The 27,552-nt window shown below is 38.7% G+C and overlaps 2 protein-coding genes across 4 annotated transcripts; one reads left to right on the top strand and one right to left on the bottom strand.

The window, feature by feature from the left end:
- Positions 1–925: 925 nt before the first annotated feature.
- LOC144645334 (poly(A)-specific ribonuclease PNLDC1-like) lies at positions 926–19,586 on the bottom strand. 2 transcript variants are annotated; one of them, XM_078504875.1, is made up of 23 exons: positions 19,476–19,586; positions 18,485–18,536; positions 17,770–17,843; positions 17,617–17,656; positions 17,213–17,288; positions 16,028–16,075; positions 15,800–15,838; positions 14,620–14,687; positions 13,067–13,167; positions 12,477–12,556; positions 11,556–11,638; positions 10,381–10,441; positions 9,472–9,541; positions 8,431–8,522; positions 7,919–7,983; positions 6,857–6,924; positions 6,704–6,757; positions 5,728–5,770; positions 4,716–4,812; positions 3,955–4,044; positions 3,675–3,763; positions 2,839–2,937; positions 926–1,144 (listed from the first exon to the last, which is right to left on the bottom strand). In XM_078504875.1, exons 1-23 carry the CDS (start codon positions 19,555–19,557, stop codon positions 1,081–1,083), a joined length of 1,635 nt encoding a protein of 544 aa, XP_078361001.1. In that variant the 5' UTR covers positions 19,558–19,586; the 3' UTR covers positions 926–1,080. The 2 variants fall into 2 exon arrangements, with proteins under 2 accessions (XP_078361001.1, XP_078361002.1); XM_078504876.1 differs by lacking the exons at positions 18,485–18,536; positions 19,476–19,586 and adding an exon at positions 18,451–18,468 and having other exon boundaries at positions 17,770–17,881.
- A 65-nt stretch (positions 19,587–19,651) lies between these two features.
- On the top strand, positions 19,652–27,017 carry LOC144645329 (uncharacterized). Of its 2 annotated transcripts, none has more exons than XM_078504871.1 (11): positions 19,652–19,702; positions 19,795–19,942; positions 20,694–20,849; positions 21,581–21,842; positions 23,507–23,703; positions 24,126–24,178; positions 24,379–24,454; positions 25,022–25,092; positions 25,200–25,259; positions 25,809–25,903; positions 26,002–27,017. In XM_078504871.1, exons 1-11 carry the CDS (start codon positions 19,658–19,660, stop codon positions 26,546–26,548), a joined length of 1,710 nt encoding a protein of 569 aa, XP_078360997.1. In that variant the 5' UTR covers positions 19,652–19,657; the 3' UTR covers positions 26,549–27,017. The 2 variants fall into 2 exon arrangements, with proteins under 2 accessions (XP_078360997.1, XP_078360996.1); XM_078504870.1 differs by having other exon boundaries at positions 25,999–27,017.
- Positions 27,018–27,552: the final 535 nt, after the last annotated feature.

Genomic DNA, 27,552 nt, shown 5'->3' with positions numbered 1-27,552 from the left:
TCACACACGATCGAATCGTACCCTAACTCATTTAGGCTCAACTTCTCGCGTAAAAAACAACAACAACAACAGAAAATAGGCAATGTATTGAAACTGTACAAGAAAAATACGTTTTAATTTAGCCCCGATCGTTTCTATCGCCTCTGTCACTTCAAAAAGTTTTCTTGTGTTCGGGGCGATCGTATGAGAACATTACACAGACGATCGCTAACGTCTGCGGCGATTGGAGCGACCACGATTGCTTGGATCGCCCGTGTTCCATCCTCTCTTTCTCTTCTTTGTCATAAAATTGTAATAACTGAGAAGATAGGAGGCCATGGGTTTTGCTCTTTCATTGAAGGCTGCAATTGTGTTTGATTTCGGGCTAAAATGATGGTTTTTCGTAGGTCTTCGCTCATACCCAGCATACCAGGCGATCGGGACGGTCATATGAGAACCCCCGATCGTTACCAATCGCTTCAGTAGTCTACGATCGTCTTAGTATTTGTAAACGATCGATGCGATAGAAACGATCAGGGCTATTATATGAGAACCAGGCTTTAGAAAACTAGCCTGCGTTGCTGACGAACTAAAACCCGGTACAGATTGGCTGCAAAATACAAAAACTGGTGGCCAAAATTACATATGTAAATGTAAGTTTCGGGATTATGCCACCGTAAGTCAGTAAACTCAACGACAGTTTTTAAAAGATCTTTCACAATATTTGTCATAAATGTCCGCTAAATACGTGACGAAAAGTAGATGATTGAAAACTGGAAAAACAATCAAAAAGAGACATTTTCGCGCGTGCTAGCGGAAATAAATGGCCTGCGTAAAGTCGCCAACTCGTTAAAAAAAATAAAAGGAAATCACAAGCGCAATTTAAAGGGTTCTGTTTTGCTGGATTTCGTTAAGTTTAATCCTCGCAGAAATTTAAAGACAGAGGTTAAAGAAAAATCATTTATTCACTGTAAATAAAATAAATAAAAAGAATCAAAATAGATTATTACATCAAAATAACAATTTTAATTCGAAACGTTCCCACATCGACTCTGACAAGTCAGTACATAATGTTTTTCTCGATTAATAAATATACTTTAGCTATGTCCAAGATTTCCATAAAAATACTGCAACAGCCGAGAAGACCACAGCAGTTCCGCCGCACCTAAGAAATCAAGACACAATAAAACAGAATTATCGGCGTGTAAAAGACAGAAAACAAAGTATAGTTCGGGCATCACCCTGCACATTGTTGAGTTAACAATGGACATTTGCAACTCAAGTTATAGTTTAATCTGCCGGAAAAAAAACAGTCGACAGCTGAAAGTTAAAAATATCACAAAACGTTATTCAGCTCACGTTCAGATTCAAGTTGTTTTTCAACGAAGGTTTTACTCTGCAAGTTTCACTTTTTAAGGATATTCCGACAAAAACAAAGCTGTTTTTTTAGCTGGGAACTCCTTCATTTTAACCCTCCTATAAATGAACAGTTTCGCCTCGAGGGCAACTGTGATCAGTTAAGAATAATTTCCCGACCAAAGGTAACACCTGCCCATATCAGAAAACAAAGCAGAGGAAATTTGACGGAGTTTCGTGAGAAATCTTAGAAAATAATTCTGCAGGCTGTGCGAGTTTTAAAATTGACTGGCACCAACACTTCTTGAAACGCGAATTTTAAGAACAGTCGCCTTTTCTTTTTTCAGTTCAATGCTAGTTTGGAAAAAATATATATTGTCAAGAACGAGATATTTTGCTTCATGCTCACCGTATAACAACATATTAAATGAATGCCTTAGCTAAAAAAATTGCACAACGCTCGTTTTTTTTTTTGGCAAGAAAATTATAGTACATGTAAAATACTACGATTTCCAGTTGAGTGCGACGCGAACAAAGTTTGGTGACGAAGTTTCAACATAACAACGGCATTGTTGTCAAGGGCAAACTTCTCTGTTTCCATTGGTAACTGTCGTAAACAGGTACTGACCGCCATTGTTCTTTTATACAAGGAGGACCTCTCGGGAAACAGAGCAATTTTTTGATTGGCTAATTTCGATCCAACATGGCGTCAGTTTTAATTGAGCAATTTTTTGATTGGCTAATATTTTGAAATTTCGATCCGAAATGGTGTTAGCTTTTGTCAGCTTTACGAAGCGCTGAATGTTCTTCATTTCAGTTCGCGAATTATTCATTTTGCACTTGAGAAAGATTTATTATTTAAAGCTGAAGGAATTCTTAAAGCTGCTAGAAAATCCCTGGAGTTGGAAAACGATAAAATTTCAGTTGAACAGTAACTCTAACGAGGAAGGTAAAGTGACGCACGTTAAACATAACGTCAACTCTCAACACAGATCTGTTGCTGCTGATATAAAACAGCTAAGGCATAATATATTTCGTTATTTGTTTCTTTTATCGTTGTCTCTGTGTATATATTTTTTATTTGAAAGCGTAATAAAGTGTTGCTGACGATATTTGTAGTGTTTGTATTTATTTAAGCATCGAGATTGTCGAGCAAGACAGTTACAAAAACAAATTTGTTACCAATGGTAACAGAGAAGTTTGCCCTTGACAACAATGCCGTTGTTATGTTGAAACTTCGTCACCAAACTTTGTTCGCGTCGCACTCAACTGGAAATCGTAGTAAACACATTCGAAACAGTAAAAAATGAACTTTACTTTCTCAGTCCCTCCGTGCTCCTCACCTCAGCGTATTAAAGATGCCACTTCCGGTTTCTTTTTTTCGGGCGGCGGGGGGGGGGGGGGAGGGGGGAAGGGGACTCTATTCAAATTTGGCTGTAATACCCATCAAGTCTGTTTCGCAACATCACCGTGCACGTTATGTTATTATGACATTTGACTTACCACAGAGCTATCTTTATCTTGGGTGAATCTAGAAATGAGTTGTATTGTCGGACACTGAGCGTTTTGTGCCGTCTGAAGGTTCGTAAAACATCTTTTGCTCTGATGAAAAAAGTGAGAAAGATATTTTAAGGAATCTCCCCGTGGCCTTTTAATTTATTTTCAGGGGAAGAAAGAAATCGTTTTTATTATTTAAGTTTGTCAATTAAAAAATTCTGAGCAATACACATAAGCGAGTCAGGAAAAACGACTTTAAGCCCCCTTTGAGCCTCCCCCTTCCCCCGGAGGGGAGTGGACTCCCATACAACAATGACCAGGAAGCACTTTGGGCTGGTAGTTCACGGCGGTTGCATCGAACACTTCTTTCAACATTTGAAACTACACACTTTAAGTGTTACCATATACGGAGCTCCCACTCCCCTGTCACCTCCCTTACGCCTTCAGAGCCGCTGACTGAGGAGACCTCTATACAACCACAAAACTACCAAAATCAGCGGTGTTTGGTGAATCGTGGTGGTTAGAGAGGGGAACTAAAAGCTCAGTGATAAGACTCAAGGGAAAACAGAGACGCCCTTCGAAGTCTTGTTCCACTCAAAGTTTCCCATTCGAAAGTTGCCACTTTTGTTCCTTTTTTGTACGAATCTGAGCAATTAGTTCACGAAGGCCTCTAGCAAGTTAACCTCAAATTTGGCAACATCCCTCCAAATTTCGGCAAGCTCTTTCTATTCCTGGTTCTTCTTTAAGTTCTAGCCCATGGAAGGTCGATCAGGTATACCCCAGCTGCAACTGAAGACCTGTTTTAAAAAGATAATCATGATCGACTGATCTCTCTTTCTTACCTTCTGTGATGAGCAACAGCGACCAGCGCATGCTGCGAGTCCAAAATTTTCACGTCCACAGAACCAAACTGAGAGAACTCTTGAGCTAACTGTAAAATCAATAAACAAAATATGATCATCGTTGGCTAAGTTTGAATCTGCAGACAGCAAAACAAGTTTTCTGAGTTTTCCCCTTTTCTCTCGCTACGAAGTCCGTCCACCACAAAATAGGGCAAAATAATGATTCAATAGTTCAACTTTTTTCCATCCACGCTACTGGGTCCGCTACTGCAATACTAACCGTCCTAGCAACCAGCGGCTTCGTTTGAACTTTGGACGTGACGTAAAGCCACTGTGGTCGAATGGAGGGTGGGTCTGGTCCGGTTAGGTTCTGAAAAAAAAAAAAATTGAATGCGTTTTTTCCCTATGATATAACGAGGGGAAAAAGGTTCGAAAACTTATAACGTTTTAATCAAGTTTTCATTTCCATTTTTCCTGAGATCCAAATCAACCTTTACACTTAGTTTTTTTATTAACGCAAAAAAGAGCTATCCGTTTGGCTTTATTCTTGTTTTTTCTTATTTCGAACATCGGTTGAACTGAGACTGAATGCTCCTTTTTTCATAATTTGATCCCGAAACCATTCAAACCATGTTCTGAACTTCTAGAAATTTTAAAGTTGTTTTAATGTGTTTACTTTTTTTGAACAATGAAAATAAAATTAACGCGATAGAAATTTATGTTGTTTGTTGCTATGTCAAATGCGCATTCAAGCATTTTGGGCTCAGCTGAATTTCGTATTAAAAAAAAAATGACTCGGGATATTTCAAACAAATGTCAAATGCTACATTTTGTGTAATTTATTTATTTTTTTTATTTTGAAAAACTAAGGATTAGTGAAGTATTGCATTGAGAGCTCGTTGCAAAAACGAGTGAAGAAAATAAAAGTGCTCAGCTTGTGTCAGCTTCGGTACATGTACGTTCGAAATAGCTTCTTAAAATTTTGCTAAATCTCAGCTTCCGCCTCTTATAAGAGTGTACTTATGGTTGTTTAGTACATACCACATGCTGTACTCGTGCTCTGCTCAGATGTATAAGATTCTCAAATGGTTTTAGCACGCGAAGAAACTTGGAGAAGGGAAGGGGCCCCTCTGGAGACCTAAGGAAACAAAGAAAGGACCAATAACAGTTCTACATTTAGTAACCAAGACAAAAACATTGAGTTCTTGTTACTAACTGTGGGCAGGGGAAATTAGGGACTTGGATTTGGGCAAATGTTCACTTGGAAAATGGGATTTGGATCACCACAGGCGGATCCAGGGGGAGGGGTTGAGGGGGTTGCAACCCACCCCCCCCCCTTTGCGCAGCATTTTTTAATTTCTTTGAAACTTCATAAAAATAATAGAATAAAATTGTTTTATTCGTAGTTGTTTCACTTCCACCAATTGCCGGACTGATTGTCAAGTTAGGAATAGATAATGTAAAATTTGCGAGTGTCCAATAAGAGCAATACTCTCTAAAGAGCACTTCTCAGATCTATCTCACTTTTAATGGCTATGCATTACTCTGAGAGATTCAAGGTAGACAAGATATGCGAGGGCTTTGTAACAGCTCATACAAGAAGACTCGTTCATGCTACATTGTTCAATATACGAGACGAGACATGAAGAAAAACGACAAATAACTATTGTTGTTACTTATGTCCCTTTTAATCATGCATAAAAAATATTAAGGTATACAACCCCCCTTTCAGGAATTCCTGGATCCGCCCCTGATCACTGGGACTTCTGGGAATCACAAACATATAAACAATAGAACTGGGACTGGGCATTTGGAAAATTGGGAAAACAATAGGCTAGAAAATGGGATTTGGGATAAATTGGGCTGGGAAATGGGATTTATACCTGCAGCCCTCTTTCAGGACCCTCTCATACATTTTCTTCAATTTTATTTCGGTGAATTTGATAGTACAACAAGACAGTGTGACGTAGCTGATGTTCTCAGTTGTTCCCATCACCTATCTAGTTGACAATGTATTGAAACTACAAGGAGAATTCAGAAGTTGATCACTTACCTTGACACCTTATAGGCCAGGATGTGTGCCATCCGCAGGAACACTGTTCAAAACACATTTAAGAGATGTTAACGCCTGTTATCGGTGGCACTTAATACATGTAGAACAAAAGGAAAGGAAATCTTTTTAAGTTTCTTACATCCCTCAAGCAGCGTTGAAAGGAGATATACCCCAAGCCCTACTCCAGTTGTTCAAAGGGCGGATAGCGCTTTGCACCGGATAAATTACTATCCAGTGGATAAGTGTTAACAGAACTATCTGTGCTAAATAAACGCCCGGGGCGTCTATTAAATTTTTGGGGTCCTAGCGGAGGCGTTAAATAGATATGAGGGGTTTATTAGAGAGAGGCGTTTATTTCACTTTAACTGTAACAACGTCACCAAAACGAATAGGATGCGAAGTTTGTCAAAGCGGAGTAAGATACAAAAGAGAGTCGCTGAGTAAGGGACTAATCTAATCTGCACTCATGCAAAGCCTACAGATGTCGTTCATAGTTTGATATCGACGTTTTCATCGTCATAGGGGTCAACCGTGTTGGCGTTGTTGGCCTCTACGATGTCCGAAACAAACAAGAAACTATATTGCGTGATTTTACTATAAGGAGCATTTCCTTGGTTTTTGAGGTGATTCCTGGGGGGGGGGGGGGGGGGGGGGCGTCTATTAGACACGGGGCGTTTATAAGAGGGGGTGTCTAATACAAACTTTGCGCTTTAGGGGAGGCGTTTATTAGATACGAGGCGTTTATTTGAGAGTGGTTGTTTATTAGATCATTTACGGTATCCACCTTAATCAATTACTTTAAAATAAATCTTTCTTGGTTTGGAGAACTATAACCATCTGCATGCAACATGTTTTATTCACAGGAATGTCTTTCCACCCTTTCGTCGTCTAGTGAGTAAGTGCATAGTGTTCAGCATTCTGAATTCATATAAAGTTTTAAGTGTAAGAAAGAAACAAGTCCTTTGACCGTACTAACCAAAACCAGAAAGGAATGAATCGTAACCAGCTTCATGCGGCATTTTGTCGTCAACTGCAATATCAGAAGAAAAATATACAGTTTGTAAATGCTTTTGAACACAATGACAATTGCGGTCTTTTGTGTCTATTTGATAATGTATGATATACTTACGATATCTGTAACATTTCTCTGCAAATGGTATCGAGGGTGCAAAAAGCGCAAAGAACTGGGAATCGTTGCTGCAAAAATGAGGAAAAACAAAGAAACACGAGCTTAAATGAGTATAAAGAGTGTGATTTTTTTTTTATAATACTGTGAACTGGAAAAGCATGATAGCTGATCAAGGTTTCCATAAAATGAAGTCACCAGGAATATCGCCTATTCTCAACCAATGGTGTACTGATCCAGCCATGACAGGTTACTCCGCGATATTTTATCAGATTGCTCCAAAAACTTTCTGGACAGTAACCATTTATATAGAGGTATTTCGAGAGAGAAGTGCTTTGCACAAGAACACCGATCTCAAAAAAAAATTTAGCCCTTGGCCTGAAACTCTCAGGCCCTCTCGGCGACTCTTGTGCCCTCGCGGCTTCTCTTGTGCGCTCTCGGCGACCCTCTTGACCTCTTGACCTCTCGTCGAATTTGACCTGCTTAAACTTTCCTTGCGAGTCGTCTACAGTTTTCTTTCGTTTGGCGCACCCTCACTGAAAATAGATATTCAAAAAACTCTTGCGCATCTCTCATCCGCAAATAAATCACGGCCGGTCGATTTCGTTTGTCCCAGATACCGGGTTAAAAGAACTGTGTCAAGGATTTTAGTACAATTTATTATTTTTATTATTTAGGCCTGGGGAATGGCCATAGAATCGGTGAAATATAAAAATAGCCACTGAAAACAGTAAAGGAACATTTCAATAACACAGCAAATACAAAAGAAGGAACGGATGGCCAAAAGTGAAGAAAATTGCGATAGGGGTTTTTGAAATAATGTTGGGCTGAACAGTTTTCAAAATTAATAGTTTTTACTTGTGACTTAAAATTCTTATGCCCGGGAGACGAATTTGGTTGTAATGAAGCTACGGTTTGTCATTTAATAGATCCATAGAAGTAATTTCTTTGCAAACATTACGTTTCATAGCGAGTGTCTGGCAAAACTTAATAACATAAACTTAACTCAGCCGTGACACGGTCCCTTTGAAGACCTCAGTCAAGGTGAACATATACCCACCTTACCTCGAAAGTGCAGCATGAAGTTTTTCTAAGTTCGTATCATCGAGGAAATTACATTGTGATAAAACCTGCGGTAAAAATATATAAAAAAACACGATTGATTTTAAATGTTTGAGTAAGGTGTCTTTCGTTTGATACAAATTAAGTACAATTTATTACACACATTCAAGTGAACAGTAAACCTACAGTCTGTTTCAACTTTCTCATGATACTGGAAAATTGACGACAAAGCAACAATCATTGTAACCCCCTTCCCCTCCACACTTTAATCGTTCGATGTTTGATCAAAAATTGTTTGCTCGTTTATCCACCTCATGTTGTGTGCGACAAATACCATATTCACCTTGGACGAAAATGTTTGATCATTTTAGCCGGGGCTTAACGCTCAAAACGTCAGCTTTTGAAATTTGCTACGGCAGTTAATTTACCTTAAACGACTTCATATCAAGTTGATGATTAACTAAATGTTTTTCCTAGGACTCTTTTCTAATTTTATCAATTTTCCAAGGACTCACCGGATTCCTTCGTATTTCAAAAGCAATAAATTTTGTGTCATGGATCAGTGGAAAAAGTCTGTAAAGCTCAGATTTGAATTCCTTAAAACTATCTGGAGAAAAATAAAACATGGGAAAGAGATTAATTACAAACCAAACGGGTCGCCAAAATCTGGTCGTGAAAATGAGAGACAGCTTTTTTTCTGACCCATAAGAAAGTGGCTGTAATAACAAAGCGATTTTATTTACGAGCTGGTGGCAAGGAGGAGTAAAGGTGAAGTCTGCATCAAGCCTAGTGGACCATACAGGTCCATGCTTATGCTGGTTTCTCTAGCATGAAGCCACTAGGAGTATTTTACTTCCCCCTGGATGGGATGCTACTCCATCACTTCACCGCGGTCAAACGTCTCAGGCAGCTTTTCTTTCTATTTCGGGGAATTTTGTACATATTGAAGTGTTAGTATGAGCAAGAATCGATACAATAGTTACTGAACGTAAACATATTCCCATTTCCTCAGGTAAAAAAGTCTTTGTAAAATTTAAATGTTCCGCATCCGCACCAAAGTGCTTTGACAAAATGGCGACGACAAGTCCGCATTGCGCTATTTTCAAACACGTAGAACTTTTTTAGTAAAGCTCCAAAAAACTTAGTAAATCGTCAGGATACAGGTAATGTACCAATCTTTGTACTGTGAAAATTAAAACCTTATCTTTGAAGTACTTTTCTTGTTTTTTGCGTATTTCTGTCGTTTGACCGCGGTCGACTCCATCACAGGGTTGTACCCCCAGCATTAGTTTGCTGGTACCCATCTCTCCACCTGGGTGGAGAGAAGCACTATGAGAGTAACGTGTCTTGCCCAAAACAAAACACAATGATCACGGCCAGGCTTGAACCCGGACCGCTCGATCCTGAGTCCAGCACGCTAACCATTAGGCCACCGTGCCTCCCTAGGCGGAGGAGTTCCAAACAAGAAAAATCAACAAGACAGGTTGGTCAAGGAACAAGTAAAACAGGTCTGTCAAGAAAAGTATACAGACGATCGAAGAAGGAACACCTGTTACCTGGTAGTGGTTTGTAAAATTTCTCATAGGTCAGCAACAAGTCCGTCAACACATTGTGCCCCACGAGAGGCTGATTGAAATAGAAAAAACAAAAGGATTGTCAAGATAAACATTCAAACAAAGTATTTTATAAGAAAGTGCCTATAGATGTGTCTGCAGAGACAAAGTCCCTTTTTTGTGTCTTCATGCTAAAGATGATTTTTTATCCCATGTCATGATATGTACAGCATCATGACATTATGAAGAAGTGTTGTTTCTTTTTCATATTTTTATGTTTTCACAGGTGCTTATAACAGGCGGGGTGCTTAATTGACGATGGGAGCTTAAGCTAGCAATGGCATTTATTGTAGTGCATGATCTAGTTTAGAGCAGTTTTCAATAAGTGTCGTAAAACCAAAACCAAAGTAATTACTCTGGCCAATCACAAAGGACACAGACAATCCAGTGAACCAATCAAAACTCGAAGCAAATACATGTAGCCGGCACGAAGCGCGGGAAAACGTGCGCGAGCGAGTCACGATTGGTTTTGGTTTTAGTTCTGATTGGTTGAGAAAGTGGCGCGAGATTTTCAAGCCAATCACTAAGCGAAGTAATGCAAAACCAAAGTAAACGCAATTTACTTTCGACACTCAAGTGAAAACCGCTCTATGTACAGCATCATGATATTATGAAGAAGTGTTGTTTCTTTTTCATATTTTTATGTTTTCACAGGTGCTTATAACAGGAGGGGTGCTTAATTGACGATGGGAGCTTAATTAAGGAAATACAGTAGTCTGCTTATTTTGCTAGCAATGGCATTTATTGTAGTGCATGATCTAGTTTAACTAATAACCAAATTAAAAATGTTGCCTGTAATGCATTCCATTTTTAGACTTAAGGAGTGAACAAACTTAGTCGAAATGCACATACCTTTTTACATGCTACCAGAACTTGAAAAACTCTAGAAAAACCAACCATAGCATTTATGATTCTGTTGAAGAAAATATATAACAGGGTAAAATTAATTATCAACTGATTAGAAAGGATTATCACACCATGGGGAGATTACTACCATTTGCATAGCGTGGGAGAAAATGAGGTACAAGGTACTTACAAATTTAAATGACCTAGCCAGAGGCCCGGTAATACGAGCAACATTTTTGTTCAACTTGTCTCGCAACATTGTTGCATTGCAAGTTGAACGAGTTGTTGCTCGTATTACTTCCCCGCGCTCAACTTGTCTCGCAACAAAATTTGGTGTTGCAAGTTGAAAAAAATTGTTGCAAAAAGTAGGACTCGGTTCTACTTTGTGCAACATGTTTCTGCAACTTGCAAGCATCGAAATTTGGCCGTTGCGAGACAAGTTGAGCGCGCGGTAATAATACGGGCAACAACTCGTTCAACTTGCAATGCAACAATGTTGTGAGACAAGTTGAACAAAAATGTTGCTCGTATTACCGGGCCTTAAAGGAGTGGGGTGAATAAAGGTACGCCCATCCACCAACCTGTGCTATGTTATTGGCCAAATCTGTCAATCTGCCACTATTTCTGTTCTAATCGGAATCCACATTATTTGAAAACTTTGTGTCATATAGTTCCACTGCATCAGACTGTAGCAGATTATATTATTGTTCTTTATTCAAACTTTTCTAGAAGTTTTGTTTCAATGCTTGTTTTTGCAACAATTCTGCCAACATACCAATGACGACGGACCAAATTGATCCGAACTTCCTGGCTGACATCTGAAATCTGGGCCAAAATTCTCAGTTATCCTGCAATCCACTGATTTTTCAAAATCCACAAATCTTCTCAATACATTGCAAAAATCCACAATCCGTGCACTCTTTTTCTGCCAAATCTGTCGATCTGCGAACCTATTTACCCCCCTCCTAAAGCCATGAAATATTTTTCCATAAATTATAACCCCACTTGACTCAGTCAGTAAGCCTTATATCATTAATATTGAGTTTGATTTTAAAGGAATGTTTTGAATTGCATTCAGGGGCAGGGTGGCTTTTATGGACTGGTTCACATCAGCCAGTTTGGCTCTATACACATCAGGGTACGTCAGTGGAACTCATATGGTGGTATTGTAATTTTCTTACTTTTCTTGCTCTTTAGTTAGCATGTCTGTGTTACTTTCTTGATCACATTCAGTATTAACCATTGGCAGCTTTGTTACAAGAACCTAAAATATCAGAAATCAATATAAATGTAAATCCTTACAAATCCTTAAAAATTGAACTCCGGGTAGTGTGGCCGGGGCTCTCCTCGGGGCGCGGGGATTGGGGGGGTGTGAGACCGGGTGCGGGAGAGGGTCGGTCGGTGGGCCGCGCGGTCCGTCCGGTGCGCGTCATCGTGGCGGGCCTCTCCGCCCGGGCATCTCCGTTTCTCTCGTCTCCACACATCCCCTGCTCGGCCCGGGGCGCGGGTGCGTGCCCCGGTCTGGTCCGGGGTCAGTCTCCGCGGATGGGAGCTCGCAGGGGGTCCCCCTCCTGGGGGGGGTCGCTGACTTCTGGGGGTCGGCTCCTCCGCGCTGTCTCCGCCCCGTGTGGTGGGGTCGGCGCCGTGGATCCAGTCTTCTGTGTGTCCTCTCGGGACATCAATTTTCCTGGACAGGTGTCAGGTCGTTCTCCGCGATGGTCATGGAATGGTCGGGGGGACCGTCTTGCTTCGCCTCTTCCTAGGTGCATGTGAGGTTGGGCTATTCTTCTCCACCTCCGGCGACATGGGCACGGGCTGCCTGCATGCGGCTCATTTTTTCTTCTATTTTACACTTTTAATAATAAAAGCATTCAAAGTTAATCTTAAAAATACCTTAGTTAATGTTATTGTATTTCAATATTTATTCGATACCACACTGTACAATATAGACCTAAAATAGTATTTAAATAATATTTATGTAAGAAGTGCTTATAAATAATCCATCTTATAGCATCAAAAAAAAAAAAAAATAATATATAAATAACTGGCATTTTTGTCCACAGGAGTTTGTAGACTAAACCTGCATAAGTTTGGTCATTTACCTTAAAATGATTCTTGATCTGGCACTTGATACCTGTAAATCTTCTTTTAACTTCCTCCAAGAGAAGATACTGGGTTTGACCTAAAGTAAATCAATGTCACACTTGAACAACATTGTTTGCAGAAATGACTTTAAGTATTTTAAGTTATTGAATTGATCAATTATTAAATAATGTTTTCCTTAAATAATGTTTCACAATGCAGTAAGAGTGACTTTCCTCACACCACTATCACAACCAATGAGAAGTAAAACCAAACCAATCATGAGTCGCTCACCCACGTTTTCCATGCTTCATGTCAGCTACATCATGTATTTCAAATTTGCTTCAAGTTTTGATCAATTCACTGGATTGTTTTTGTCCATTGCGACTACTTGGAGTGGTTACTTTGGTTTTGGTTTTGTGACACTCAAACGGAAATAACTGTTAGACATATAGTTCACACCTAGGCTCAATTTCCAGCCGCTTCAAGCAGGCAGGCGCTCATGATTGGTTCCAGCTGCTTCAAGCTGACGGACTTGAGAAGGCGGTGGAAATCAAGCCTAGTTCACACCAGAAGCACAAAATTAAAGCATATCTACATACTAACTTACAGTTTCCAAGGTTTAACTCAATTTCGTCTCCATCCTGCACTGATGACACCCACTCCTCAAGCCTCTCACAACATCTGTCCAGAACATCTTCATCTATTATTCTGTGTGAGAAATAAAGACGTACAGTTTAATCAAGCCAAATTTAATAGCAATAAAGCCCGCGAGTGACGTCACGACTCAGACAAGACTCAGACAAAAAATTAAATGGCGGACGATTTTCCTAAAACACTTTCTAAAGCAGCCGGCATTCCTTAAACGCTTACATAAAACAAAAAATTCGCCTAGTATTCCTTCTATTTCTCTCAGAACACGCCAATGTTTTTGAGCCTCTTGGTGATTATACTCATTTGCATTCTATTTTTAGACCTCGCACGCTTCACTCTTCACCTTCTATCATCATTATTACAGATGCAACAAACTTGAATGTCTTCTGCCACTTTGCCTGCTAAACATATCTTTACCCCTTACTTAATTTTTTTATTTTATATATTTATTACTGCACTTGAACCTTTCTAAAATGGCTTCTCTGGGGTAGAATTAAGTGCCCATTGTGGTGCCAAGGTGGCTAGGTAGGAAGGTCTCAATTTTTGTGTGGTTTGGTACATGGCTAGGACAAAAAAAATCCCAGCTGTTGTAGAGAGGTCAACATTGGTGAATGCTTGAATGTATCTGAGTTGATCGTTTACTGATTATTAGCACACTTTAATTATTGTTTTTTACTCAAGAATTTAATTGCGCTCTGTTATTTAAACCTAGTGTAAACCCCAGGGGGTGGGGGGGGGGGTACTCGGGATTTCAAATGATGAGGATGATCAAAGGATTTTTTTGGGTTAGAAATTTTCCATTCCAGTATTTTTTCGGGTAGGAAATTTTTTTGCGATGGCTTGATTTAATTAACCCTTTCACCACCGGGGCCCCTTTAGGCCAAAAAGTGCGTCCCGTGGCCCCTGCGCCCACCTACGCCTCTTTGGGCTGGGCTCTTCCTCTATGCAGTGCACATGCTGACATGCGTCTGTTCCACAAAGGAGAGAGCATGCACACGCCAACTCCACACAAGTGAGACATCCAACGTCGGTCCAAATTCTCAATTCGTCGCGTGAGAGCACGCGACTGCAACACCAGGGTGCCTCCCGGTGGGCAGCAACTGGTGGCTCTGTGCGGAATCTCAGTGGTTGGCGGTTGTCGCACTTCGGCACCTTCCTTCCATCGCCATTGGCCCCGGCGGTGGTGAAAGGGTAAGAAGGGATTTTTTAGGGTATTAACAAACAGGAGTATTCAATTTCTAATGTTTTTCTTTGTGTTACATCATTTCCCCTTTCTGGAAATTTAGGGTCAGAAATTTGGCATGGAATTTTTTTGGTCTGGGGATTTTTTTGGGGTCTTGATTTTTGCCTCCATTCAATCATCGCTGTCAATTAAAATCCTGAGTACCCCCCCCCCCCCCCCCCCCAACATGGTGTAAAAAATGTTGGGAAACCAAAATATAAATCACGGTCATTTTCGTGGCTTTTGTCTTGTAATAGTTTATAAAGGTAGAGTCATGTTTTAAATACCTTAATGTTTGTGACTGGAAACTCATATACAAATCACCATTTGTGTGATATTTTTGGACTAATGCCACCTGAAATGAACAGTAGTAACAGAGTAAAGATCTTCAGACATTAGCACCATAGTGACTGTCTGTAGAAAGCACAGTGGCCTGACAGTTGTTGGACTCTGGAGCCAGAGAACCTCAAAAATCATTCCCTATCCCACACTACATGCCTGTATAGCCTTATCTTACCAACTGTACACAATTTACCTTAAACGATTTAAAAAAATCGCAGTCTTGTGAGCTTAAATGTGGAGTTCCCCAAGGTTCAGTCCTAGGGCCTATCCTGTACTTACTTTATACTGCACCACTGGCTGACATTCTACCACACCACAAAATGCAATTCAACTTCTACGCTGACGATACTCAGTTATATATCTCTTTTTCAACAAAGAATGACATCAAATTAACCAATACAGTTGGAAAATTGAGGAATGTTTGTCTGATTTTGACAAGTGGATGTCAAGCTAGGTCAGGATCATTATGTTGTGTTTTTTGACAAGACACTTTATTCTGAGTTTATCTCCCAACCCAGAAGTATAAAAAAAATGCGTATTGGCAGATTGCTAGCTGGGGATAACCTGTAGTAGACAGATATCACCCCATGCCAGGGGAAAAAAATTCTCCTAACATTGCTTCAAGCTGGCCTGATGACCCACTGGGCTTAACAACATTTTTCTAATGTGTACTGAATTGTTCAATTTAAGACCGAGGGAAAGAAATTTATATTTGAACCATAGTCTTTCCCTAAAATATTCTTGGTACTAAACACAAATTATTGCAGCTGGCTTAAAGCATTTATTAACCTCAAGTTAGATTTATAGACTGTTGCCAATAGAGTGGAGGTGGACAGGGGGGCGGGAGCCCAAGAGAAAAGGGGCGGGAAGCGGGAGGAGAGAGGGCGGAAAGCGGGATTCTTAAGGTGGCGGGAACCGGGAGAAAACAAGTGAAATTTCGTAACATTTCATTATATTTCGCAATGGAATGGAACAAACAGGGGAAAACAGCTATAGAAAGGGGCGGGAGTAAAAGGTACAGGAAGCGGGAGTAAAAGGTACGGGAGGCGGGAGGTTCAGACCCCCCTGTCATCCCCCACAATAGAAAAAGAAAATATGGAACTTATAATTATTACATAAATTTACCTGATCATTATTTAAGTAAGGAACTCCATTGTATATGAACTGTAAAATAATGAAGAGAAACTACTTCTGAATCAATCTTTCAATCAGTACATTGCAATGACACTGTATAATGATGGCTAACGCTACACTAATTCCAAAGGCAAATCAGCCTTTTCACTCAATTTCAAACGGCCTAATAATGATTCTATATCTATAATAATAAAATATACCTTTAATTTTAGTTAATACCTTATTAAAGTTGAAGTTGTGCTGACATAAAAATTCCAGACTTGATGCCTGTGAAAAGATTTTAAATTGAGATCTCAGATCAGTCTTTCTTGGAGTGAGTGATATTTACTTGTGACTGAGGGTTACCTGGGGGGGGGGGGGGGGTACTCAAAAAGTTTTATACGGGGAGGCTCCGCCCCAAGTTCTAACCCCTTACCCTTTTATATACCATTTTTGACAGAAATTGTACCCCTTTCGTATACCTTTAACTGAAAAAAGGTACCCCTTTCATATACCTAAGAGGCATGGCGTGTACTTAAAGTAGGACGTTTTCTTGTCATTTTTATGTAGCGCTTAATAAATTAAAATAATACAGCCATAAATTGCGTCTGTTCGAAATATTTTAATAAAAGGCCCTTTTAAATAGCCAAATGACAGATTTCCATACCCTTTCGTATACTTAAACTCGTGAAATCCCTACCCTTTTATATACCTGAAGCCTGAAAAAGGTACCCCTTTCGGGGCGGAGCCTCCCTGTATAGGCCATTACAGGGAGTACCCCCCCCCCCTCCTTGAGGGTTATTTACTGTACATGGGAAATTTATTTAGAAGGTGTAATTTAACCTTCTAATCTGAATAAGAAAATGTCTTAGAGATTCTTCCATGAAGAGAGAACAGCCTCTTCTGTACACAAGGAAACAGAAAGCAACAGGAAGAGAGGAGAATGCAGGTTGGCGAGGCATTACTAACAAAACACAGATGTGGATTAGATGGAACACAGCCTGTCACCTAGCTAGGGTAATTTAAAGCAAGTTTAGGCAACAAAAATGAGTGGTTTAGACATACTACAGTATATAATTATGCTCCAAGAGTATACCTGCCAACTTTTTCTGGGTCAAAGGCGTGAGATTTTAATTTTATCCTGAGAGAGCCAGGATTTCCGAAGACGACACGACCATGTCCAAAGATTTTTCGAAGACGTTGAAGTATTTCAAAGTGTTCCGAGTTTACATTTTTTGGAAAGTGTGTCAGTTATGGTTGTACTAACTTACATTTTTGGACTAGGTGTGAAAAATCGGCTCGTAAGCCTGAGTTCGTGTGAGATCGAAGTTTTCAACTCGCAGGCGTAAGACTCATGCAAGGCCTAAGGCGTGAGAGTTGGCAGATTATCAAGAGGGTAAAATGGATTAAAATGATGAAAATTACCTGACTGAGAAATCTGACATCTAAAGGTCCAAAGGAATGGGGATATAAAAAGAAATTATATGTGTGTGCTACATATCTGAAAATGAAGAGAAAAAAACAACATTAAAGTAACTGCAGGGCCTGAGTGTGGAAGTCATAACTAGAAAATTTTGGGGAAATTGGAAAAAACAAAAAAGAAAAAGAAAAAAAAAATTTGCAAAAAAAAAAAGGGGAGCAAAAGAAAAAAAAAAAAATGGAGGGTTGAGAAAGTTTTTAATGCTGCCTAGAAGCACCCTGGATATAAACTCCCTCAGCTATAAGCCCAACAAATACCCCTTACAAAGTTGTATTCGCCTGGGAATTATAGCTGGAAATTTACAGTATATTTAGTATACAAAACAAGACTAAATGTTCAGGTAACATACTTGTTGGAATCGTCCTTGGACTGAACAAAAGCTGTCAATCCTGTATAAAAACAAATGGGAAAACAGGTTATTGACCAATCAAATGAACACAAGAGATAAGAAAAGAATAATCTTAGAACAAAACACTACTGAACATAAAAATGCACAACTCACCAAACTGGCTGATTAGAAACTGTGAGGCAGTTTTCTTCAATTTTTTGTATCTTGTTTCAGGGTCGTCAAACAAGCTACAAAATTCACAGTAAATTTCACGATCAAACTGATACTGGAGGATCTTGGTGAAGTATTACAACTTTAATTTAATGAGGTATTGAAAGAGAAATACTTTGGATCAAATTTATTTTGCTCCATAATACTCCCTGATAATGGGCCTGTCCACTTTCATGAGTTCGAGTTCGAGTTAGAACCAAAACCAATTTTGAGTTGAGTTCGATATTTTCGAGAATTTTGAGTTCGAGTTAGAATTTTGAGTTCAAGTTAGAATTTTGAGTTCGAGTTAAAATATCGAGTTCGAGTTGCTTGCGGTTAGCTCCACTCTGGTTTACTTGCGGTTAGTTCCATTCCTATTTGCTTGCGGTTAACTCGAATTCGAAATGTCTAACTCGAACTCGAAATTTCTTGACTCGAATTCATAAATTTGCTCCATACACTTCCTGATAATTACTATTCACAATATTGTTTAAAAAGCCTAGCTACTGATGAGGAGGTGTATTGTGTCTTCAAAAAAATTATTTTATTTAAGAGATAATACTGCCTGTTGATCAGTACATAGGTAGGGCTTAATTAGGAGTAGGGGAGTAGGATCTATAAGAGCTGTTTATTGCAAAAGAATACCATCAAAATGCAGCTTAAAACTTAAAATCGTTACCTTGGTTGAGAGCCATCAGTTGTATAAAGGCCTGTGAACTCTGTATCAATAGCTGTAAAATAAATTGATTGACAAAATCAATGTTGTGGTTTGCTTTATATTTATTACCATAATTATATTAACATATACCAGAATGAAGAAAAATACACCTTTTTATTTTTTTAATGCTCACACCAATACAATACAAACAAAAAGAAAAGAAAAGTGTACATTGGGAAAATACAAATTGTCCACGGTACACTTAACCACTACATTAACCCTAATTGATAATGTTCCTGAGCTCTTTAATAGTTATTTTCTTGGGTGGTATTGCAAGGGGCAGGCGGAGCTCCTAACCTGCAAAAACCAGCAATAGGAATTTTTTCAAAACAAAAATTGCAATCTCTTTTTAAACCTGGAGATTAAAAAAATCAGCTGTTAAATTGTACTAATTTGCAAGGAGAATGCCAGGACCTATTCAGCAGGACATGAGCAGTGGTGGATCCAGACCTTAAGGTTTGTTGGAGTCCCGATCATCTGGACCCTGGAAGGGGGAATTGGAATAAGAGAGCGAACCAGTTTGGAAAAATATTTTACTTGGCCCTGTTCACCTCGGTTTGACCTTAATGTAAGGTGGGGGTCCATGTCCCCTAGGGCCCCTCCCCTAGATCTGCCACTGATGAAGACCCTCCACCCCCACCCCACAAACAGAAAACAAAACCTGATTGCATGGATTTTTTAATAATACAAAATCTTTGATAACCTTGTTGCTGTTCATCTTTTGAATTATACTACTCTAAAAGAAAATTTAATTAAATACATAAAAAAATGCTATAGTTCATCAACTGGTGCCAAAATATCCTTATGAAACTTGCTAGCCATCAAGCCATGCACATGTAGCACTGCACTGCAAACTGCTGACCATAGCTATTGAGACACTAAATCCTTGCTTAACTGGGATCAACATAAGCTACCATCACCAAGAATGGTTCCTAAGCTAACTTCCACTCACCAACGAAGACACTTTGCTCGATCGCTTCCTTGATTTCTGGAAATAAATCCTCAAAGTTGTTTTGCACAACTTCGACCATCATCAACCAGGCGACAACCACGCTAGAACTGCAAGGACTGGGTCCCAAAGCAAAGGAACAGCAGTCACGTGACAAAAGATTTCCCTTCCCGCCAAATTTCAAGATGGCGCCAGTTTCGTTCTCCTTCGTGGTTCGCTTCAGCTCCGAGGTTTTCAAAACTGTTCCGTTATTTTGAATGTTGGTAATATATAGGTAGTCCATTTAGTTATTATCTGACGGGATGGCTTGCTTTTTAAATAGGATGCCATCTTCAAGGCTGCAAATTTGTGCCAAGGGAAGGCGGACGCGACGGGCACTTGGAAATGCGCGAAAGAGGACACAAACTGTGGTCGGATGGAAGCTGAATTTCAACTTGAAAAGGCGTCGTACATCAGTCACATCGACATTGGTGTGTATTATAAGTCTCCGTTTCCTCCAATTATGTGTATTAATTTAATTCTTTCTTTTATAATTATGCACTATTGTGCTTGCAATTGTTATGTAAAGAGAGCTTTGTTGTACTTGCGCAAACTGAAGACCACACTTTGTGCAGCTTTTGCACCGTAAATTTTAAGCTTATTTGAGTTTTTAAGATACCTCGTCTAACCTCTGCATCAGAACAACAGCTGAACATTTATATCAACAGTTGTTCTGTTGCAGCGGCGAAACAAAACAATTTGACATTAAATTTTGGCTTTTGTGGTGTACGCTACTTGAAAAGGGGGTGGGGGGGGGGGGGTCTACCTCGAAGCAAAACGGCTAGTTCCTATTCGATCTTCCAGTTCTGTGATGGGGCTCCAATACTTAGAATTTTTTTCTCACTGCATGTCTGCTTGACAATGTCTTAGCATTTGGAGGGGGAGAAATTCCTAAAATTTCGGTGGGAGGGTGGGGGGGGGGGGTGGTGGTTGCCATGCTTTCTGGAACCCTTACCATATTTCAGATCAAAATATCCAAATTATTTTTCTTACCCTGTGTTAGACCTGATACCAAAATCAATGCTCTATAATTAATATAAGGGACCAGACCCTACCCAGGAACTGTAAACTGCATTGGTTAGTGTAACCATTTAATAACAATCATAAACATTACTTCTTCCGTTATACCTAACTGCTGACCAGAGTGTACAAACCATACTCTATTCCTATACATTTTTCCAGGTAACTGTGGCTCAGCCTTTATAGAGATTTTCGTTGGAAGCTCCATGTGGCCTCAGGACAAGGACTTTATAACTTTATTACCATCAGCCATGCTAATGAATCCAGCTGAATGTAAACACTGGATCAAGACACACACTGTTCGAATGTTTAACCAAAGTATGTATTGCAAAAGGACTCTAGCAGTTTATTTTTGGTAGCTTGATCAACAAAATGCTTGAATATTTATCACACTTTTGCATTGCTGCAAGCCATACCCTTGCCACTTGACAAAATTTTTTATTAATTAATTTTTTGCCCACTTTCTAATGGTTTTCGTTTGATTTGACCAATCAAAGTGCAAGAACTGTGAGAGTTGGAGTTGTCAAGTTCCACGTTCACTTTCTGACAACTGTTAACTCTGTGTCCCTGGAAAGGGATGGAATTTAAGTGTGGGTCATGGAAAATGGTATTGATTGTACAAAATTAATTAGGCAGGTTTTATAATTTTTGAGGAAAAAACATACCCAAAATCAAGATTATGTTTAAAAATATCTGTAAAAAAATGGTCAAATTTTGGTCATGGAAACCTTTGAAAAATCATGCAAAAGGTCATGGAAAGTCATGGAATTTCAAAAGTTCAAAAAAATACAAACTATAAACCCTTTTTATTCTGAAGCCATAACTAAGTTGTCAGAAACCTGTCAAAGAATTAGTCAAAATATTTGTCAAAGTAGCTGCCAAAAGAAAAACAGCATGTACAGCGTGGTGACTGTTTTTTTTTTTATCTTTGATCTGTACATGAGTTGTTACTACATTTGTTTCTGGCAGCTACAAGGCTTTTCATGTTACAAGAAATCCAGTATTCTATTGAGATGATATTGAAAGAACATCAAATATTTCTCCTGCAGATGCATTTTCCAAGCAAGCGCTAGGAAGTCAGTGGGATCGTGTAAGAGTCGTCTGCCGTCAACCTTACAGGAAAGACAAACAATTTGGATTATCATTCATAAGAGTGAGATCTATTCCGGACGATGATGATACCCCATCCTCCCCTGGAGATGTGCCTGGCAAAACTGCTACATCCACATCTGGCCAACCTTCAGATGAAGAAAATGACGAAGATGGTGTGATGAGGCTAAAGAAGGCTTCAGGACTTATGGGATGTCTTAGGTAAGGGACATTAATTTAGTTTAGTAAGAAATAAAGGTGGATTTCGACTGACGCAATTTTTTATGTGCGTAAAAAAATTAGAGACAATGTATGAACGACTTGGGTACACGTTTTCGCAAGTCGTTCATACGTTGTCTCTCAATTTTTTATTTTTTTCACCTACGTAAAAATGTACACATCAGTGGAAATCCAGCATAACTTTCTCAATGTTCAGTTGTATTACAGGTGGAGATGTCAAGCATGGTCGATATGGATAGTTTAGATTTGTACTATGGACTACAATTTAGACATTTCATGCCAAGTTTCTAACTGTGAATGATACCAATATAAGAAATGCTCAACATATGCTCAACATATTCAAGATAGATGTTAAGGTGATTCCACGGAATTGCATTGCGCATCCTTGCTGCGCATAAGTTTTCGCGTCATTTAGCGCGCGCACGAGCGCGCGCGCACACAAACACTACGAGATTCCCTTCAGGCTAAGCTCGGTAAGGAAATAAATGGTCGTTTTCTCTTAAACGAGCACGGTGACCCCCATTTTTTAATGCATATGTTGTGGTTTAATTTTTTCTTTGGTTTAAAATTTTTCAAACCAGTTTGATTTTTATTTTTCATTGTCTTATGTTCATTAACATAATCTGAAACAAAGGGAAATAAAAATCAAACTGGTTTGAAAAATTTTAAACAAAGGAAAATAAACAAACAATACATTTAAATGTCATACGGTTGTCTACAATATATCGCGATTTAAAGAAAAGTTTAAAATTTACTTGAGATATTTTAATTTTGCCGTAAAAACAGGTTTAGGTGTGCCGTTAACGTGCGCACAAGGCAATTTCTTTAATTATCTTAATTCCTGTACAATAAGAATAGTGTTTAATATAAGATCAAAGTCTATTTTTTTAATTAGACTTATACTTTAATGAAAAATGCTTTTTTCTAGAAACAATAGTTCCCCATTCGGATTACTAGGGTTGCTAATAAACCTCCGGGTCGTATATTTACTATAATCCCCATCTATTTTACACAAAAACTAGCACGGTGACCCCCATTTTTTATTTCATATTTTTAATGCTCATAAATAATTAAACCTAGACCAAGTTTAGAATTTTTAATACTCCTTCTATTTCAGTGGAATCACCTTAAAACAGGTTGATGAGATTCTAGGCGTATATGACAACTGTTCAGAGTAGAATTCACTATTTTTATTACAGGAGCAGAGTTTTGTATGTAAGGAACCCTGGGGCATCACTCTCCATTAGCTACATTTTATTTTTACTTTTAAATGCCTGACTATCTGTTGTCAGTATACCCCATAACTTGTTGCTATAATTTGTAATTTAGTTGCTATTGTAGAAATTCAGCTGTGTTCTATTAGAAATCTGCGAATCTGATTGGTTCTCCCACTGTTTTCTATTCGCCGATAGAAAACAGTCGCGCACACGTAACTCTTTACACGGTAAATTTTCTTGATTTTTGTCTTCAAAGTGCACAATATTGTAGGTTTTGGACTGCAATCATTTAGAGTTTCTACTAAAACAATTAGACTACTCCTCCTCGTTTTCTGTGAGCGATAGTCAGCTCGTTGACTATTTGCTAATAGAAAACTCGAGCTCTAAGTGTAATTGTTAAATAGCATGGAACTTATGTTTATTTTTTAGGAGTTTTGAGAAAGGTAGCCCTGAGAGTGCACTTAACAGAGCAGGGAAAATGCTACAGGCTGCTCTTGATAGCAGATCTCCTACAACTCCAGGAAACAAGTCCAGAAACAAAAGATCATCTTCTCAGTCATCATCAGAGATTTCATCCAGTCCTGAAAGTCCTTACAGGAAGAGAAACTCTCAATCATCCAGTGAAGGTTAGTTTAATCATTTTGTACAACAATAAAACAAATGGAGAATTTGTAACTGCCAGTTAAGCCCATGTGAACCAGACATTAAACTTATTTACCGGTATGTTTAGTTTGTATAGTGTGATTGCCGAGTTGGAGTAATGCGGAAAAGAACTTTTGTTGGTGACTGATGCTTCGACAACCTGAGCGGAAGTCATCAAAGTTCATAGTCACATGTTTCCACTGGTTAGTTCCACAGACAGAAGTAAACACCTATTGTGTTTTGTGCACAGTCAAGGTCAAAAAAGTAAACAAAAACATAGAACCAAGAACTTTGAAAAGCTTCATAACCATTCCCCTCTATTAACTATGTTTGAATATTGCTACGAAACTGATTAATGGCCTTACTTTAAGTTTGTCTAAGATTAACCCTCTATTTATATTTATAGGGCCAAAAGAGAAGAAAAACAAACCTGAAAGGAAATGGAGCCTTGCTGGAGATGTAAGAATGGCATACGTAATGTTATAGTTTAAGTGACCAACCATCCATAAAAACATAAATTTAATTTTTGCAAGTTATATACAGTCATGCCAGTTTTCTGTTTAAATTTTTGTTTTGCTAGAAAGGATACCTAAAAAAATTGTTGCATGTTTATATTTCTTTACTTGGAGTTTACCTTTGCTTGTATCTTTTTCCGCCAGATTCAAGACGAAGTGGCATTATTTCTAGAGGACATTGATTTCACCAAGATTGATCTTGAAATTGTGACATTTAAAGGTAATTTCTACATTTTACAGCAATGCTCTGTGGAGCTACAGTTGTCTGATGATTAGTGTGTTTGAAGACCAGCAGGAGGAGGGTAAATTGTTTCTTGGATCAACCACAGTTTTGGCCTTAAAAATCACACAGTTGTGGATTTTTGCAATACATCAAGCAGGTTCATGGATTTTGAAGATACAGCAGATCACAGATTAGCTGAGAATTTTATTAGGACTGGATTCTGGACTCCTTGTGTCAGGAAGTTCTGATCATTAATACTAAATGAAGTTTGGATCACTTTGGTCAGTTTTCGTCAATATGTTGGTGCAATTGTCCCAAAAACAAGCAATGAAACATAACTTCTTAAAAAATTTGGCATAAAAAACATCTACTGTCCATTGCAGTGAAACTATACCACACAAAGCTTTCAAGTAATGTCTATTCAGTTTTGCACAAAAAAAATAATACCCTAGTATAGATCAGTGAATTTGCGTACCCCCATTCACCCTCCTCCAGCAGTGTGACCATCTTGGCTGTTATGCTTAGTAGAAATCATCCCATTCATCCCATTTCTTGATCCCACAGACTTGAGAAGCCAAATGGAAGCACAGCGGGGTTGTACTCTGACAAAGCATGAGAAAAAAGTATTTCTTCAGGTAATTACTTGCAGTGAGGCTTCCAAAACTACATTAATTTTTTTTTGTAAAAAGAAAAAGTGAGAGTGAATTCTTGTTTGAACTTTGCCTTCATGTCCTTGTTTTAGATGACCAAGGCTGCCATTGAAAAGGCAATGCCACCTGTTGACGATAGTGATGATCAAGAGGTACAAAGATAGCTGTAATAATAATTAGCCATTACTTTTGGGACTACTGGTAATAGGCAATCTTTCTTAACATCAGTGTAATCTTTGTTTAAAGCAGTTGAATGTAATGTAGTTTTGGACTCCCCAAAATGGTAACTAAATAAAAAGGAAGTTAGTGACTGCAAATCTGAACACATCTAGAATTTTATCCAAATACTAGCTGCAACAGGTTCTAAAATTTAGGTCTGCTTCTTGTTAAGTCCAGGAGGCGTGGTGGCCTAATGGTTATTGTGCCAGACTCCGATTGAGTTGTCCAGGTTTGAGCCTTGGCCGGGGCACTGCGTTGTGTTCTTAGGAAAGACACTTTGCTTTCAGAGCCTCTCTTCACCAAAGGTGTATAAATGGGTACCGGCAAACTTAATGCTGGGGGGTAACCCTGTGATGGACTAGCATCCCATCCTGGGGGGAGTAGAATTTTTTTTTTGGGGGGGGGGAAGGCTGATCAACAGCAGGATTGCCTTTATGTTTACCGCAAGTTAATTCTATTTCTTGTTAATATTGATATTTCAGGATGTTTTGGAATTATCAATAAATGAACACGATGTCATTCCAACTGTTGAGAAGACTAAAGAACCAAACAAAACAAGAAAAAGTGCAAAAGAAAGGTTTGTTGATTGTGCATCTTCAATATTGCAGTAATCTCTTCCGCCTTTGTTTAACTAATGTTGATTATTTTTTGTAAATTTGTCTTTTCTTGTAGCAGTAGCAAAACATCCCATTCAGAGGAGAAAGTCCCTTCAAGTAAAACAAAAAGTCCACCACTGCCTTCCACATCAACTGTGTCTACACCGCAGAGCCGCAGAAGAAAGAGATCTCCAATAAATCTTGATGAAGATATATTTAAGGTTGACATCCCCTCAGCTTTAATCCCTATTGAGGATGACACAGAAGAGCTTCCTTCTATGTTGTACTCTTCTGAAAACGACATACCAGCAAGGCAAGAATTCTGTTACACAACTGGAGACTACCAACCATCACCTATCAAGAAAAAGATATCTGAGCCTATGGTAGAATGTCCGATTTGCAGCTCGTTTTTTCCTGCGTCAGATGTGGAATTTCATGCTGCCTTGTGCACCAATGAAACAGGACCTACACCAAGTGTAGCCCCTCCCGAGGAGGACTTGATGCCTTGCCCAATTTGCTCCAAATTGTTCCCTTTGGCTCAGATAGAACAGCATGCTGATGTCTGTGTTGAGACAAGCATATGTGAAGGTAGCAATAACTTGGGTAGAGAGGCAATAACTATTTGAGTAGATCAGCAACATGCATGACTCCAAAAGTCATGTAGCTGTGTATATAGCTTATGATCACAAGTTGGCCTTTGTGTAGATGCGAGGTCAAATAAGAAATATTTTTGAAATGTTCATTAGTGCATAGTTCATTAGTGCGAAATTTTTTAATCACAGTTAAAGTTTGATTTAAAGACGTGGTCATGACAGAAACAATTTACTTTTTAACCTTTGTTGGATAGGAGAGAAGCCAGGAAAACTAGTGAAATAATATATTTAGAATGTGCTTGTTATTGCATCTAATATCAGCACTTCAACATTTTTAAACATGGAAATGGTGATTTAACTGGTTTAAGCATTTTATGACAAGAGACTTTTGCATTGTGTGTGTAACAATAGCAAAATATAAGTCTTTCACTTACAGTTGTTCTAAAGGTGCAGAATGTCTTCTGTTTATATCAGCAAAATAAAAAAAATATGTACAGTCAAAGTCATTACAGTACAGTGTACACTGCCTAATCTTGGATATTGTTGTTTTGAGATATATTCTCCAACAAAATGTAAATCAGATGATGCCCCTAAAAAGTTTCTTTGTCTTGAATTGTCTGTGTGTGTTAATACTGAGGTAGCAAGAGCAAAAAGAAACTCTTGTAAACCTTCTCCTTGTCACTAGTATTCCACCAGACTGATTAAATCCCATTAAAAGTGAGGGGTAAGGCAAAATGAAAGTGATCTGAGGCTCATTAGCCAGTGACATACAAACTTTTTTCTTCTGCATATACCACATACTTGTTGTAGAGGAAAATAAATAAATATTACTCTATCTCATTTCGCATCCTTAGAGTTTTTTTCCCTGAAGGTGTTTGCCATGGGAAAAAGCAATTCTGTTACTCTTCATAAGGATGTGGAAAGCAAAAGCATAAGATCCTGTAGAACTGTTTTACAATGGAAATTTTTACTGTAAATATGAGGCATCTATTGAAAAAATAATGTATGTTTTAGTTGCCATCTAGGAGAAGAACAAG

The sequence above is a fragment of the Oculina patagonica genome, chromosome 3 (genome assembly GCF_052425735.1).
Source record: "Oculina patagonica isolate OP01 chromosome 3, crgOcupat, whole genome shotgun sequence".
NCBI classification, from domain to species: Eukaryota; Metazoa; Cnidaria; class Anthozoa; order Scleractinia; family Oculinidae; genus Oculina; species Oculina patagonica.
This window is presented reverse-complemented; position numbering and strand designations above follow the sequence as displayed.

Bases quoted from the DNA above. Each gene is read 5' to 3' on its own strand.
- LOC144645334 (XM_078504875.1), bottom strand. From the start codon at position 19,557: ATGATGGTCGAAGTTGTGCAAAACAACTTTGAGGATTTATTTCCAGAA. The intron at 18,537-19,475 runs GTGAGTGGAAGT...TTTATTTTACAG, and splicing joins CGAGCAAAGTGTCTTCGTTG to CTATTGATACAGAGTTCACA. The intron at 12,557-13,066 runs GTAAGTTAGTAT...GATTTACTTTAG, and splicing joins TGAGTTAAACCTTGGAAACT to GTCAAACCCAGTATCTTCTC.
- LOC144645329 (XM_078504870.1), top strand. From the start codon at position 19,658: ATGGCGCCAGTTTCGTTCTCCTTCGTGGTTCGCTTCAGCTCCGAG. The intron at 24,179-24,378 runs GTAAGAATGGCA...TTTTTCCGCCAG, and splicing joins AATGGAGCCTTGCTGGAGAT to ATTCAAGACGAAGTGGCATT. The intron at 24,455-25,021 runs GTAATTTCTACA...TTGATCCCACAG, and splicing joins TGAAATTGTGACATTTAAAG to ACTTGAGAAGCCAAATGGAA.